This window comes from Cariama cristata, unplaced genomic scaffold (assembly GCF_000690535.1).
Source record: "Cariama cristata isolate BGI_N322 unplaced genomic scaffold, ASM69053v1 scaffold21840, whole genome shotgun sequence".
NCBI lineage: Eukaryota > Metazoa > Chordata > Aves > Cariamiformes > Cariamidae > Cariama > Cariama cristata.
Genome location: NW_009595538.1, coordinates 1 through 14,773, shown reverse-complemented (window position 1 = coordinate 14,773; position 14,773 = coordinate 1). Strand labels below are relative to the sequence as shown.

Here is a 14,773-nt window from a genome sequence, read left to right as displayed (position 1 = left end):
GGATGGCCCTAACCGGGCAAGGGGGAGAAAAAAAAAAACCCAACCAAACAACATGTAAAATAATAAATTCAGCTAAAGGTTGCATAGGGCAGGTCCAGACAGCACTATTGACCACACATTGGGCTTGGCGAGCAAGACTGACCTCTGCTTCGCTCAGATTAGTTCGTGTACAAATAAACATGAAGGTTACGAGGAGCCCACAGTCCTCTCCCCCATCTTTATTTCCCAGGTTCAACAGTAACCACGTGCCTGTTAAGAGCCCGCGAGGATGAGGCTACGATGCAGCACACCCAGCCCTCACCCATCATTAACTCTGTGATAATTGGTCATTTTCTCAGACTGCTCAATTTAATGTAGTACAGAGCTGTTTAATTCAGCTTACATTGGTCCATATATGCATATAAAAGTGCTGTAATACAAGATTCCAGTTACAAAAAGTCGGTATTTCATAACATACTGAATATGGCACCATTACTCGACTGGCACAGTCAGATACATCAACTCCCCCTCTGCTTTCCTGTGAGGGTAGTTCCAGTTTCAACATTTATATGAGACTTTACATGAGATAAAGCTCCTTTACATGATGAAGCTGTTTGCGGCGTCAGCTGCCCCTTCCACTGTGTAATCTGGCCCCCACGCGTGTGAGCACAGTGGCTGAGGGCAGCCAGGGAACAGACCTGAGACCTGGGCAGCTGAGAATGAGCTCCTCCTCATCGACTGCTGTGGGTCACCCCCATTACGCTGCACTCTCAGAAGTCACATTACTGGGTACAGCAGCAGTTGGGGACAGGTTTAAGATCTCTTCAAATGAAGGGCCTTCATCCTCAAGGGGTATCTCTGCCTCAAACATACGCTGGAGCAGAGCATCAACCGTCCTGTACCCTGCAAGTGGCCAAAAAAAAAACAATCCCAAAACAAAAAGTCAGTGTAAACATCCATTCCTGTTCCTCAGGAGAAGTTAGGTAGTGGCAGCCTTAAGGCAGCTCTTACTGAAAGGCTGCTCCCCATGTTTTACGCTAAACAGGCAAGAAAACAAATGCCTCAAATGATGTTCCCCAGTATTCTACCCCATAGACTTTTAAGCACTGTGAGTGCTTGTAAAGGATAAGACTATTTTCAGATTTTAAGCACATCTCTTCCTGTGTGTCCTTCAATGGATATGTGATCCCAATCAGCTGCCACGCTGAGAAGCATGAGCTTGGGGAACTGAAAAGGTAGAGCAAGAAAGCTAGTAGAGGGAAAAAAAAAAAAGTAGACATGAAGCAGAGTAAAGGAGCATATAGTCACCCTGTGATCCAAGTCAGGAGGAATGCAAAGTGCATATAGGAGGGAGAAAACAGACTTCTTGGCAACAGCAGGACCTCAGCCACCAAGGCAGTGTCTTCACAGGCTGGCTAATGAAGAGAAGTGTGCATGGAAGAGCCGAGGTAGAAGAGAGGAAAAGAACTTGCTACAGAAATAAAAGGAAACAGCAAACATTAAGTGTCCACAATTCTCTCAAAATCTCCAGCTGGGTTTTAGCTGCTTTTATAGCCCAAAGGAAACAGAAGCACTTGGGAGCTTCCCCAGAGTGAGGGCTATGATCAGGGACAGTTCAGAGCCTTGGCCTCTTAAAAGAGGCTGGGCACACTGTAGGGCTGCACTTACGTTTGGAGGCAATTTTAAACAGCAGCCCTTTAGATTGTGGCTTTGTTCCACTTTCCTCCTCGAGGTCATGCTCAGCACTCTCCATGTTATCAAGCAGCTGTTCATCCTGGAGCTCATCCCTACACAAGAAGGACCAGAAGTTACCCTGGGGTGGGGGGGCACACCTTACCCCAGGGGCCCACATGTACCCAGCAGCGATGGATTCTCTCGGGCAGGGCAAGCACCAGTCATGGTGTTAGTTTCCAGCATTTCTCCTGTCCTCTGGGCAACAGCCCTGGGCTGGAAGAGCTCAGCGAGACAGCTGCAAGGCCAACACGAGTAGTCTTCTGCTAACATCTAGACCAAGCCTATGTGGTCATGACAGATTAGCAAGAACCTTGTGACAAGGAAGAGGAGTCTCAGCTCACACCTCAGGACAGAGGGTGGCTTTTTTCTCCAGTCCCACAGCCCTCATCAGATGTGCCAAGCCAGCCACAGCCAGCACTACCCTTTTGGGGGGCTTACTCTTGAACTCCCATTCCCAGCTCCTGGATTTTCTGTTCAATGGCTGTTTCTACTTCACTCTTCTCTAGGGAGTACTCCACAAAGAAAGCTTCCAAAATGAACGACACAAAGATACTGAAAGAAATGATGAGCAGGATTACAGAGCAGCATTTCCTTACTGGCATCCCCCCTGCTTTTGGGCATCAACTACTGTCTCAGTATTCCCAGGCTCATTTCCCAGCACATCCCCTCCTCTGCTGGAGACAGGAGCTCTACGTCAGAGCAGCACTCTGGAGATAAGGATAGACGCAGCAGATTCCTCCATAACGTGTCCTCCCTGTCTCCGAGTCACACCATGTGTGACCCTGGGACCATCAGCAGCGCCCTGGCAAGGGGCAGAGCCCCTCTTCCCTCCAAAGTGGAAGAGAGCAACCCAAAACTTACTTGACAATAATTATCACCATCACAATGTGGAAGGCGATGAAATACAGCTTTGCAGGCTGAACTGTCACATTGGCAAATCCATTGGCAAAGAGTATAATGGGAGTTAAGGGCAAGAGTGCTAAAGGAGGAGAACATCTTGCTTTAGAGTAGTGCTAAGGGAGGAACTGGATAATACTGCCCAGCAGTGACCTTCTGAAGAAAGCCCTCTGCAGGGACCATTTCTCTGCTGTCTGGCACTATGTGCATGGGTGCATGCAATAACAGGGGAAGAGCAGAGTCAAGGAAGAGCATGGATCACCAAGCTCTAGTATGGACCTTTTACCACAAAGGATATCATGCCACTGATTGACTACAGTGAGCTCCATCAGGACGATGAAGGCCGATGCAAAGTTGTTGAAATTGTTCTTGCAGTATTTCGCACGAGCAAACAGAGAATCCTTGAGAGCTGGGTTTCCGCATTCCAGGGCATGAGGAGCGTTCGAGTTTGCAGGGAAGAACTGGATCTTCCCGTGGAATAACTCCATGCCAATGATAGCAAATACACAGTACACAACCTGGGAAGAGAAACCCCATCGCCTGCTTCTCCAGTGAGCAGCAAGCTCCATGGCAAGCTTAGAGTTCCAGCAGGTTTTCCGGTTTTTACAGACAACAGCAAGCTGCTGAGGAACAGCATAGAGTCCAAGAGAACTAAGCCACTCAAAAGCAATTACCAAGCAGGATAAGCCAAGAACTGCAGCCCAAATGCATGGAAATCAAGTATTCTCATAATAAAAGCTATTTTTAGGAAGTTAATTGAAAAATAGGTTTCTCATTCAGCTTCTTTCCCAAACTACGGTTTGATTCCTTACAGCATGAAGCTCAGACTGCACGGAACATCTTCACTGCCCCGTGGAGCAAAGAAGGATGTCCTGACCCAGCAACTAGCAGGAAACCAACCCCTTTGCACACGTTTACTTGTGCAATGACCAAGAATCAAATGGACACTTACAGTTTCAAGGGCCCACCATCCAGAGATTTGCATTTATCCTCTTGGAAACAGCATGACTGTGAGACTTAAGACACATTCCTGTAAAACTGGAGTGCTTTGAGCTAAGATACCAGAATTTCTTACCAGAGTCAGCCCACCAAATGTCAACATTGTCGGTACGATGTTTATCAGTGTGTTCATGATGACTCGGAACCTACAGCAAATGATTCATGACAACACCTGCTGTGGGGAGGCTCTTTTAAAGCCCATGCTTGCTTATTGTCACATCCCATCCAGCATGTCCTGCCCACCATGTCCTTATGAATAAGTCTCCAGAAAGGCTGTAGCGATCAGGCTCATCCCAGGCATGCTGGGACGAGGTCTTGGGATGCTTTGTTGAGTGGCCATGGTCAGTCCAAAGCAACCACACAGAGCAACTCAAGGCACGATCTCAGCCAGCTTCTGACCCAGCCTGCCCCAAAAAACCCAACCCATATCCCTATCCCATTCTCTTCATTACCTTTGAATGCTGTCAACAATCCTTATTAGCCTGAGGACCCTTAAGATGAAGACAATGTCAAGGATCTGTTGGCTGTTGTACTCTGTGGCTGAGAAAGGAAAAAAAAGATATATTTTTTTATTATGAAAAATAAGCAGGGAAGCGTAGAGATAAAGCCTGTTCTTACATTTCTTACGATTATTTCCTTGTTAAACACTATTTATAACAGGTAGCTATAAAAAAAGAAAGACTGGGTTAGTTCTTAAAAACCCTACAGGAAATTCATTGTCTTGTCAAAAAGCCTCTCGAGCCCAAGGTGATGGCAAAAGACTACTCAAGACCACAGAGTTTCCCAGATGCATGCAGACTGCTTAAGCTGCACTTACTCGATTTCAGGGCGGTATTGAGTATCGTTGCAGTCAAGGCAGCAAAGATGATGAGAGTATCAAACCTAGCATGAGGGAAGGCAGTGCTGTTAGATTTATGGTGACAGAGAACGGGCGCTTAAGCTGCCACACGACATAAACAAGTAGTGACCCCTCTTGCTCACATCTGTGCCAGACAGCCCTGCATCATCACAAACTATTTGCAGGGTGGGAAGATGGGAAGGCTTTGTTTAGCAAAAAACTTTCCCCTGCTCCTCCACTATCTTCACATCCTGCAGAGTCACCTTCGACTGAGCTAGCAGAGCAGAGAACAGTAGTCTGTCAGAGCCAGGTTAGGCCAGGAAAGAGCACAATGTCCTCTGATGCATACAATCATTTTAATTACACCCTGGCACGGGAGTTCAGCACCTCAGCTCTCCAAGAGACTTTCAGTTCTTGAAGAGCAGAACACAAAGATCTCACCACACTTCACACCACCTTTAACACAAACACTCATCCCACTCACCAGTTCCAGAACTGATTTTTGCCAAAGAACGCCCTCGGTTCATAAGTGTACACTTTCAGGAGTATCTCAATTATATACAAAGCAAGGAAGACCCACTCTGCATAAGAAATATAAGGGGTTTCCTCATCCAGAGCAATGAAGATAGCATTTATGAGAATGACCACATCATAAGTCCAAACAAATCCCCTGCAAGAAGAAAAGGAGAAATCAGTTTGCCACTCCCAAGAAGGTAAAAGTTACACAGTTACTTCTTCCAGAAGTTCTTTGCCTCCTCTCAAACATTGCCATTTGAGCAACTATCTTTACCCATCAGTTTTCTCCAAACCTGAGAGTTCAGGAAAGTTACTGCAGAGTTTAGCTTTGCTTTTGAAGTCCAACACAAAATAGAGTACAAGCCTTCAAGGTACACCAGTGTCAATGCTCTTGGTGTTAAAGAAACTCTTGGAGACTGACTGCAAATGTGTTTCCAACAAGTCAGGCAGCATTGCTCAAGCAATAACAACTGGATGAGTAAAACAGAAGACTATACAAAATTGGGAGGAGTGGCCGGTACACCAGATGGATGTGCTGGAATCAGAGGGACCTGGACAGGCTGGGAAAGCAGGCAGAGAGGAATCCCATGTCCAAAGGGAAATGCAAAGTCCTGCTCCTGGGGAGGAATAACCTCAGGCACCAGTGCAGGCTGGGGGTCAACCATCTGAAAAGCAGCACTGCAGGGGATCTGAGGGGGTCTGAGTTGTCAAGTGGAACATGAGCCAGTAGTAAGGCACCCAGGTGGCAAAGACAGCCAACAGCCTCCTGGGATGCATTAGAACGAGTGTTAACAGGTCCAGGGAAGTCAGTTTTCCCCCCCATCTACTCAGTACTGGTGAGGCCGCATTTGGAGTGCTGCGTTGAAAACTGGGCTCCCCAGTACAAAAGAGACATGAACATACTAGAGTGAGTGCACAAAAATGTTTAAAGGATAGGATAGTCTGACACATGACATGTTAAGAGAGCTGGGATTGTTCAGCCTGAAGGGGAGAAGGGTCGGGAGGAGCTCAGTATGTATAAATACCTGATGGGAAGGTGTACAGAAGATGGAGCCAGACTCTTCTCAGTGGTATCCAGTGAAAGCACAAGAGGCAAGGGGCACAAGTTGAAATACAGGATTTTTCCATTTAAACAAAAAAAGCTTTTTTGTTCTTTTAAACCGAGGGTGGTCAAACACTGGAACAGGTTGCAGAGAGGTTATGGAATCTCCATCCTTGGAGATACTCAAAACCCAACTAGACATAGCCCTGACTACCCTACTCTAGCTGACCTTGGTTTGAGCAGTGAGGTTACACTAGACCATCTCTAGATGTTCCTCCTTCCAACCTCAGTGATTTTGCAATTCTGGGAAGACTCAGACGTGAAACAGAGCACTAATAGCTCATAGCACCAACTTGGTAAGAGTTGATGAAGCAGCACAATGCAGCTTTGCAGCAGAGACTCCTGAGGTAAGATCACCTTTAAGTGAAGCATTTAGTCTGGCCCTCAAGGCAGGCCATAAAGCACTGCTCGCTTGGTGTAAAAGCTATTTACGCTCAGCACCTACAGAAGGTCTGAACAAGCAGGACTGGAAGAGGTATGGAGTCACCAATAACAAAGCCTAGTTTCTCCGCACCACTGAAAGCAGGCTAAGAGCAGAGCCAGTCCACAGAATGCTTTTAAAAACAGAACCCCCTACATTTGCCTAAGTGCAGTTTGCACTTTCCAGCATGACACCCAGATGAGCATTTGCTTGTGACACCATTGCTCTGCAGCCCTTTGCATGTTAAGAGCTGCTTGCTCCACCAGTAGAGGCTTACCTGTGCCTAACCATGCTGCGCAGGAACCGACTCACTGCTGACTTGTATACACAAGGCATCCATTGCCCCAGTGGATGGCTGCGTATTTTCAGGGTAATCACCTGGATGTTGAGAAGATCTGCCAGTTGTACAAAGGACTTCTTGTCTGCAGTAGGGGAGAGCACTACACATCAGTCTGTTGTCATTAAAAAAAGACAGCGTCTGGCAAATGCAAACCTTTATGCACACGAGTTGTGGCAATCCGGACACAGTATCTCTTCATGGCAGCAGGCAATGCACATGCCCAAAGTGGTATCCACCACAGAACAGGCTGAACTCAGTACTCAAGCAGCTTGTCTGCCCCATTCCTGGGGGACTGCCTCAAACCACAGGCCAACAACCAACAGAAACCTTTAATGATCAGGATGGGCACAATCTAGCATGAGGAGACTGACCCATCTCTCCTGATATCCCATCTCCAGCAGGAACAGAGCGAGAGGCTCTAGAGGACTGTGTGGGAAGCCACGTTGCTTGGAGGAATCTGATAACAAGGCAGGCTTTCCTTGTCCTGCACTGAGAACAGGAGGTCCCGTGTGCCATGGTGAGCTTGGCCTGATGCCAAATGGCCACGAAGAGCCACCTACAGCATACATGACATGGGCTACAGCACAGGCAGAAAGAACAGCTTTTCAGGACTTAAGCAATCTGGAGGGAAGCAGGAAGAGGGGCCTGGAGTCCCTTTGGGTCCATTACAGACCACAAGTCCCAGTGCCAAAACCCTTGAAGCATCAGGCTCCTCCCCAATCCCTTGAGCATAGCAGTGCCCCACTGCTCACCTACAAAACCCTTCTGCTCGTCATCCGAGATGCGGAGCAGCAGCTCTCGGTGGGAGTTGCTGATATCAGGAGCCACCAGCTTGACAAGCTGCTTCCACCGGGCTTCTCTAACCACAAACTGTGCTCCCTCCTCTTCCTTCAGGAGGTTGAAGGCCTCTATCATCTTGCGGTGCTTCATGTAAGCAAGCTTACGGATCTCATTCTAGAGAGAGCAGTGATTCAGGCAGCTTCAGTCACCCTTCCCCCTCTTTTTTTTTTCCAAAAAAAAAAAGGAATCTTATTTTCATGGCCCAGAGATGCAAGAAGAGACTCAGAGGAACACACCTGGAGTGACATTAGACACAAAGTACAGCACAGTCAGTGAGGGTGATGAGAAATGCTATTTAACAGGCAACCATGGGCTCTCTGCACAGCACTCTGGAAGGATCAATAGATTGCTTGCTGCTGAGAGATGCACCGAAAAACCGGAAGGAAAGACAAAGGATGGTGTCTAACAGGAAGGAGATGACAAAGATCACAGGATCTACATGTCCACAGGTCACAGAAGCAAAGAGGATGTGTCCACACATGCTTCCCATCCATAAGTGAATACTGCTGAGATCAGGGGCAGAGATCCTCTTCCACACACAATTATAAGCAGGCTAAAGAACCCTAAAGAACCTCACATTCTTGGGGACCAGCCCCTGGGAAGACCTAGCAGACTGCTTACTGAGAAACAGCCAATTCCCTTATGAGAGCACCCAGGAATTTCCAGCTCTCACTCTTTGATCACCAGTACCAAACCACACCTACTCAGTTTGGGTAGAAGCAGCAAGAGTTCTGATTTACTTAGACCTCCCTTTACATTTCCTTTGCTTTAAGAGCACATGCAGCAGTAGAAAAAGTGTGCTGTGTGCTTATAGCCAACTGAAAACAGTCTCCTGCATAGAGACAGTGTTTGAGCTGGATGAAGCCTCTAACATCAATAACGCAGAGACATGTGCTTCCTATCTGTTGCAACTTCTTGAATCCACAGCATCATAGAATATTTCATTGTTAAATGCTAAAAGCAGAACTCACAACAATCCCCATGATATGAGAGGTGGACCTGTGCTTGTTACTTGCAGAGCATCAGCAAAGGCAAGAAGCTGTACTCCCTTCTCCACACTTCCCAGAAGCAGAAGCTTTCCAAGGGAAAGACAGATATTTCCTCACAAGGTTAATAGAAGAGCAGGCAGTCACCGATCACAATTCACCCCTCCAAACATTACCTTCAGGTGTTTTTTGTAGTTGTTGTACACCACAGCCAGGAAGAGAGACATGAAGATATAAGTGTTGACAATGACAAAGGCAATGAAGAACAGGGCATACCATGAGCTGAAGTCAAATGCCGGCATCCTAGAGAAGGGGAGAGAGATTGCTACATGCTAGGCAGACAAACAGGGAAATAAAAGAAACCACAAGAAAACAGTCTTCCAGATGGCTTTCTAATTACTATTTTAGATAACCAGATTAAACTTGCCAGATAATACCCAAGCTAAAAACTGTGCATTAGTTCAGTTAGAGAACAGTTTTCTTCCAGTAGGTTTTCATCCTAGTTTATCAGGCCCTGATTGAAGGGATGCAGAAGAGGAAGCACAAAGATTAAGCTTCTGTCAGTGTGGCTAAGTTTAAGTGCAGAGCCTTGAGGTGATGTCTCAGTCATAAGCTGGATATTGGCTTCACAGACCCTTACTGCACTCAGACCTCCTCTTCTACTTACTCCAGGAGGACTAGCAGCATTTCTCAGTCTAAATGCCCAGGGTCCCTGTAACATCCCAGTTCTTTTCAGTACATCTCCAGCACACAAATGAGTGTGCCATTCCTCCCTGTCCCCCTCTTTGATAGCACCTTCACAGTACAAACCAAAATGGGAACCCAGTTAGAACAAATGAGGATGGAAAGCCCAACCCTCGCATAAGTTTAACACAGCTGTGCAAGTTAAAAAAAGTCTGCATAGAAAGCCCTGCAAATATTACAAGAGAAAAAGATATCTGATTGCTAGAGTACACCCTTCCTTTTCAGGAAGGAGGTTTAATCAAAGAATGTGTGTGTGTTTGTCCCTCCAGTTTAAGCCTTCATCAGCTACTGGGTGGTTTGGAAAGCAGTATTTTTAACACATCTTTTCCAAAAGTCTTCCCAACCTCAGATTCTGGTTCACAGCCATTTATGAAACAGATGGCTCAGAATTCATGAAACTCCTGCAGGCTGGAAAAGTAAAAGCCCTGTTGCTGCTCTGAAATACCTTGTTGTGCAAAACACAGCATTGTTTTAACCCAAGATCCTGCCACTAGGAGCAGGACACAAGCATTCACAACAGAAAGACTGCAAGCTCAGCATACATACATGACATCCGGGCTGTTTGCTGTCGTCACCAGCACATAGAGGTCAAACACAATTTCTAAGTAGTTTTTGAAATACGGCAGGCCTTCTGCTGTCTGGAGATTCCTAGGAGGAAAAGAACAATCTGAAGTTATGCAGAAATCACATGTCCCACCACAGGAACTGCACATTATCAGCAGTGCTTGTATTCACAAGTAATCGTTTGGAGTTGCTAGATTCCCTCCTGCTCAAAAGTATCGCACACATTCTTCCCACCCAGCTCTGAGCAAAAGAAGTATTCACACCTCTCACCAAACAGCTTCAAGGCCATGAGGGAGAACATGAGAAGGCTAAACATGAAGAGCAAGAAGACGTAGGTGATCTCTGGCAGCGTGTTGCGGATGCTGCGGAAGGCTCTCCGAATCTGCCAGGGAGAAGGGAAGCATTTAGAGGCAAGATGGTACCCGGTTTTCCCCTCACGATCCCATCTGGATCAAACACCTACACAAGGACAGGCAAGCAAAGTGGGACACAGGTACTCTTCCGTCACCTGGCAGGAGAGATTCTGACCAGCTCTCTTCTGCTAAAACCTGTGCAAGAGTACCTGGCCTTTCCTCCTCATTCCCCAGAGGAGATGCTAGAAGGACAGACCCCATCTACATGCCATCATGACCTCAGCTAGCCAAGCGACAGAGGGCCCCATGGCACTGCTGGGATGCTCTTACTGCAGGGGACTGGTCAGGGACAAAATCCCATCACTCCAGGCCACAAAACACATCCCCTGAGCCCAAGAGTTCAACTGCTCCCTCCCCCAGGCCTCCACACCACAGCAGTTTATTCATCTGTAAGTCAGGACCAGAACGGTCCTGGGCAGCAGGGCAAAGATCTCCCTGTGACAAGAGGAATCAGAGTCCAAAATCACCCACCTGGACTACAAGTTCAGTTTCTGAGAACAGCGTGACACTTGTGCTTGTTTGCCTAGGAGACTTCCAGAAATAAGTAACCTGGCCCCTGACCCAGGGAGAAACAGTTCTCTTGTCTACGGTGCTGCTCACGTTCACGCCTCCTGAGGACAGGATCTAACTCTGCTTGCATACACAGGCTACTCCTCCACACAGGCTGGATTAAGCACAGCCGATGGGCTGAGCTTACAAGAAACATTCTTCCTTTTCCATGCAGCCTTACACTTCATTAAGCATGATCTTCCCTAAACGATCACAGCCCTGTGTTTGATGAGAAGTTCTGCTTCCAGCCCCAAGCATGCCCAGGGCTCTGGACAGCAATAACCCAGCCCGCAGGTACAGGGAGAAGCCTTTTGGTACTTTACACAGAGCCCAAGCAGCACCAATGCTAACACACCCTTTTCTCCACTTCAAATTATTGCTTCAGGCCACCTCTGAGAGAAACCTTCACTCACAGGAACCTAAATTATGCCAGTTCTGCACTAAGACCTTTCAGTTAAATTGCATGGATCTCAGAAAGCAGCAGGCTGTCCAAAAATAGGACCCTGCACCAGGAGTACATCCCACCAGACCTCTTCTTTACCTGGCGACTCTCTGCAAAGTTGATCAGGAAGATAGGCCTCACAATTCTTGACCATCGAATGCTCCTCATGTTGTACATCCTGAGGACCCCATATATGGCCAGGTCTGTTAAGGATAACTGTAGAATAAAGAAGGAAAGTTCCCAGAAGCAACGTTGGAAACGTGTCTAGATGGTGAAGACAACAGGGTTAGCTGATACAAGACAGATGTACACACGACAGGTTTGTAAGAACAGGCCCAACTGTTGGTTGATTTGGCCATGGCTCTTGTAGAGCCCTTGTACATCAGGCCTATGCTAACCAGGAAAACAACAGGAGGAAAAGCCACCTCTACATTGGCTACTTCAACCTTGGAGACTCCCCTCGGCCTGACTCACCAGGATTGCAACCATGATGCAGATGTTCTTGGTATCCTTCCAGAATACATTGCGAAGGGTGACTTTTGCAAAATGTGTCAGTCGGCCAAAGAACACCAGAAGGCACAACACCTCGACCACAGAAGTGACCTGCAGAGAGAAGGGGCTCAAGTCAGGACAACCAAGAGCAGCGCTATGCCCTCTTCACACAGATGAGGACGTTCAGGCAAAGAAAAAACAGGCAGAGTCAGTATAAAAGTTTTTCCAGAGGGTTTTGGTGTCAGCTGTTATACAGGTTCACATATCTGGCACTGGGTAATAGTTCCAGGCTTCCTTTTGTAGAAATTCCCTGCCACAGGCAGGTTGAAGCCAGTAAATTTGTATTTGCTTAGGATTCAAGGAGCACATCTCTGACAAACACACCAGTGCAGAACAAATAAAGGGCAGTCACATCAGCCATTGCTGATGGCCACGATGGCACTCTCAGTCCCTGTCTAGCTCCTATGCCCCTTTTTTGTCCCCATTTCAGTAGATCAAAGATATTAACAGAAATATCAGCATCAATTATCTCTTGACACCTTCGACAACTAGTTTCAAGCGAGAAACCCTTGCTTGCTCTACCAAGCAACGCAATACTAGTTGCATCGCTGCTTTTACACTGAAAACTTACCAGGAAGGGGAGCGGATACACAGCAGGTTCTTCAAACACCACGAGGGACAGGTTGAGAAAAATGAAGAAGTAGGTGGCTGTTCGCATAATCCAGTGGTTATAGAGATAATAAAGCCTGTAGAAAGAAGGCAGTGGGCACCACAAATAAAGGCTTCAGTGCACATACCCATGGGCTCACCAAATGCACTCTGGAAGAACAGCACACGCTGTCCCAAACAGTCATGGAAGAAGAAGGGTAACAGCAGCACAATTTCTGCCAGCCAGGGATTTGGCAATTTGTTTCCTAGTTTTGCTGGAGCGGAAGCTAGCTCTTCCTCCTAGTCTCGTAGCTGATGGATGCTATACTTGCTTTCAGGGAGCAAAAAAACCCAGGAAGGTGGAACACGGGCATTCTTCAGTTCAGTTTAAGACCGCAGCAATCAGATTTGGTAAAAGCTGCTTCCTTTTTATAATTACCTTGTTCCTTAATTTGAGTGCAAACTTCTGCTAAGCTCAGGTATCCACATGACACACAAACTAAATCTGATTAGTTATCTAACATTCTTTCTTTGCAGGTTAAAAAGCAAAGAGATAAGAAAAGCCACTAGAGAGAAGCATGGAGTCGTACAGTAAACTGGTTTGGGTTTGTTTGGTTTTTTTTACTACACAGCTCAAGCAGTATTCTATCCCCTACAGCAGCAAAACCTCAAGTGAATGCTAGCAATAACCATGAACACATCCAGCTCTAAGCCTCCCACAGGAGGTTTCACACAATGGAGTGCAACAGTAGCTCCTTTGGGGAGATGCAGAGTAGATCTATAGAGCATATAGTTTCTCCGCCAATAAAAAAGCTGCCAACAATGCCAAACAGTCATCTCACCTGCCAAATAACCACCTGCATAAAGGCTAGAGAGCAGGTGATTATACAGATGACATGGTATTATGCCCTTAATAACACCATCAAGACAGGACCACATAAAACCTGATCATTCCTATTATTTATACTAAGCATGCTTGGGCAGGACAAGATTACACGCGCACAGGCTGTTTTTCCAAAGGAGACAGGCATTACAACTACACAACAGCATACACGCGCTCAAATCCTTTGTAACAAACATACTTAACCAGACTTGCGTCTCCAAGATGCTCAAGAAACTTCATTGGCCAATACATGAGAACTACATAAAAGAGAAGGGTTTTGTACAGGAGTCCTTAACACTCACAGACTGCTTTGCTGGCAGTCTGTTCTATCATTTTTCCCTTCTAAATTAGCCACCTTCTCTTAAGTTTTACATATGGAAATAGTTTGCCTAAAGCAGTCCAAGCCTGAAGGAAAAGTCACCTCTCTGAGTGAAGCTGCTCAGCTTCTTACCAGCAACTAAAAGGCAAGAGAGTCACCGTTGCAGGCAAAACATTCTCAACTTTGGGAATTTCACTTAACATAAGCTTTTAATTACTCCTGCCCCTAGCAGCTACCGCCCTTTCTGAAGTACACCTGAGCAGAGGTGCCACATGCTCCTTTGATTAGCTGAAGTTTCCGTGTGTGGCAGGCCAACTGTGCAGCCCCCCGCTACCAAAACCCTGCCGCTTACACCCAGCACGGCCACACTCCAGCACTTCCTGCGACAGGGGCGAGGGCTGACCAAGCTTCCCAAACTCTTCATCCCCCCTCCCAAGAGTGCTGCAGCTTGGTGTTGAATGATTTTTTTTTTTTCACTCCAGCAAAACCAAAGTTTTTATTTCCTTTCCATCCTCAATGTACAGATGCACTGAGCCCTGTTCAACATATGCATTTCAGCTTAAATCCAGTTCTTTGCATCCCACCTAGCCAACCTTCTCAGCACCCAGCTGGTGAAACAGAGGTCCCTAGCCTTTTTTTGGCTGATGTTCTTTGGACACAGTTGCAGCTGGTTCTCCCCAACCCAGCCTAAGTGCCCCACAGCACCACATGCTGCCTACAAAACCAGCACAGAGCCCTACTCCAATGTGATGGTGTGGGTGTTCGTGGGGATGCAGACCTCCTTACCTGACTGCCTCCGGAGAGGTCTTAAAAGGAATATTTCTGTTGTACTGTGCATCGGAGACAAACGCTGCTGCCAGCAGGAGATCCTGTGGAAAGGGGAAAAACACAGACAGCTGGTCAGTAGGTGTTGGAGCTTGAAATAAACTCCAAGTAGGTGTTGGAGCTTGAAATAAACTCCGAGTAGATATTCACAAGAGGTCCCTTCCACCCCAGGGCACGCTATAGAGGCGAGAAGCGGTACAAGGGATGCCACAGCTTCGCGCACACCCGTATCCCTCATCCGC

General features: G+C 46.9%; 1 protein-coding gene across 1 annotated transcript; it reads right to left on the bottom strand.

The window, feature by feature from the left end:
- Positions 1–642: 642 nt before the first annotated feature.
- LOC104156969 (two pore calcium channel protein 1-like) lies at positions 643–14,572 on the bottom strand. Its single transcript, XM_009702671.1, has 18 exons — positions 14,493–14,572; positions 12,488–12,602; positions 11,839–11,967; positions 11,464–11,580; positions 10,224–10,342; positions 9,943–10,044; positions 8,829–8,955; positions 7,579–7,780; positions 6,764–6,908; positions 4,932–5,117; positions 4,427–4,491; positions 4,062–4,149; positions 3,686–3,755; positions 2,909–3,128; positions 2,575–2,665; positions 2,152–2,265; positions 1,648–1,766; positions 643–882 (listed from the first exon to the last, which is right to left on the bottom strand). Exons 2-18 carry the CDS (start codon positions 12,572–12,574, stop codon positions 737–739), a joined length of 2,127 nt encoding a protein of 708 aa, XP_009700973.1. The 5' UTR covers positions 12,575–12,602; positions 14,493–14,572; the 3' UTR covers positions 643–736.
- Positions 14,573–14,773: the final 201 nt, after the last annotated feature.

Excerpts from the sequence above, each read along its gene's own strand:
- LOC104156969 (XM_009702671.1), bottom strand. The coding sequence starts at position 12,574 with ATGCGAACAGCCACCTACTTCTTCATTTTTCTCAACCTGTCCCTCGTG. Across the intron at positions 8,956-9,942 it reads GCAAACAGCCCGGATGTCAT|GATGCCGGCATTTGACTTCA; the intron begins GTATGTATGCTG and ends CCCCTTCTCTAG. Across the intron at positions 2,266-2,574 it reads ATGGTGATAATTATTGTCAA|TATCTTTGTGTCGTTCATTT; the intron begins GTAAGTTTTGGG and ends CATTTCTTTCAG.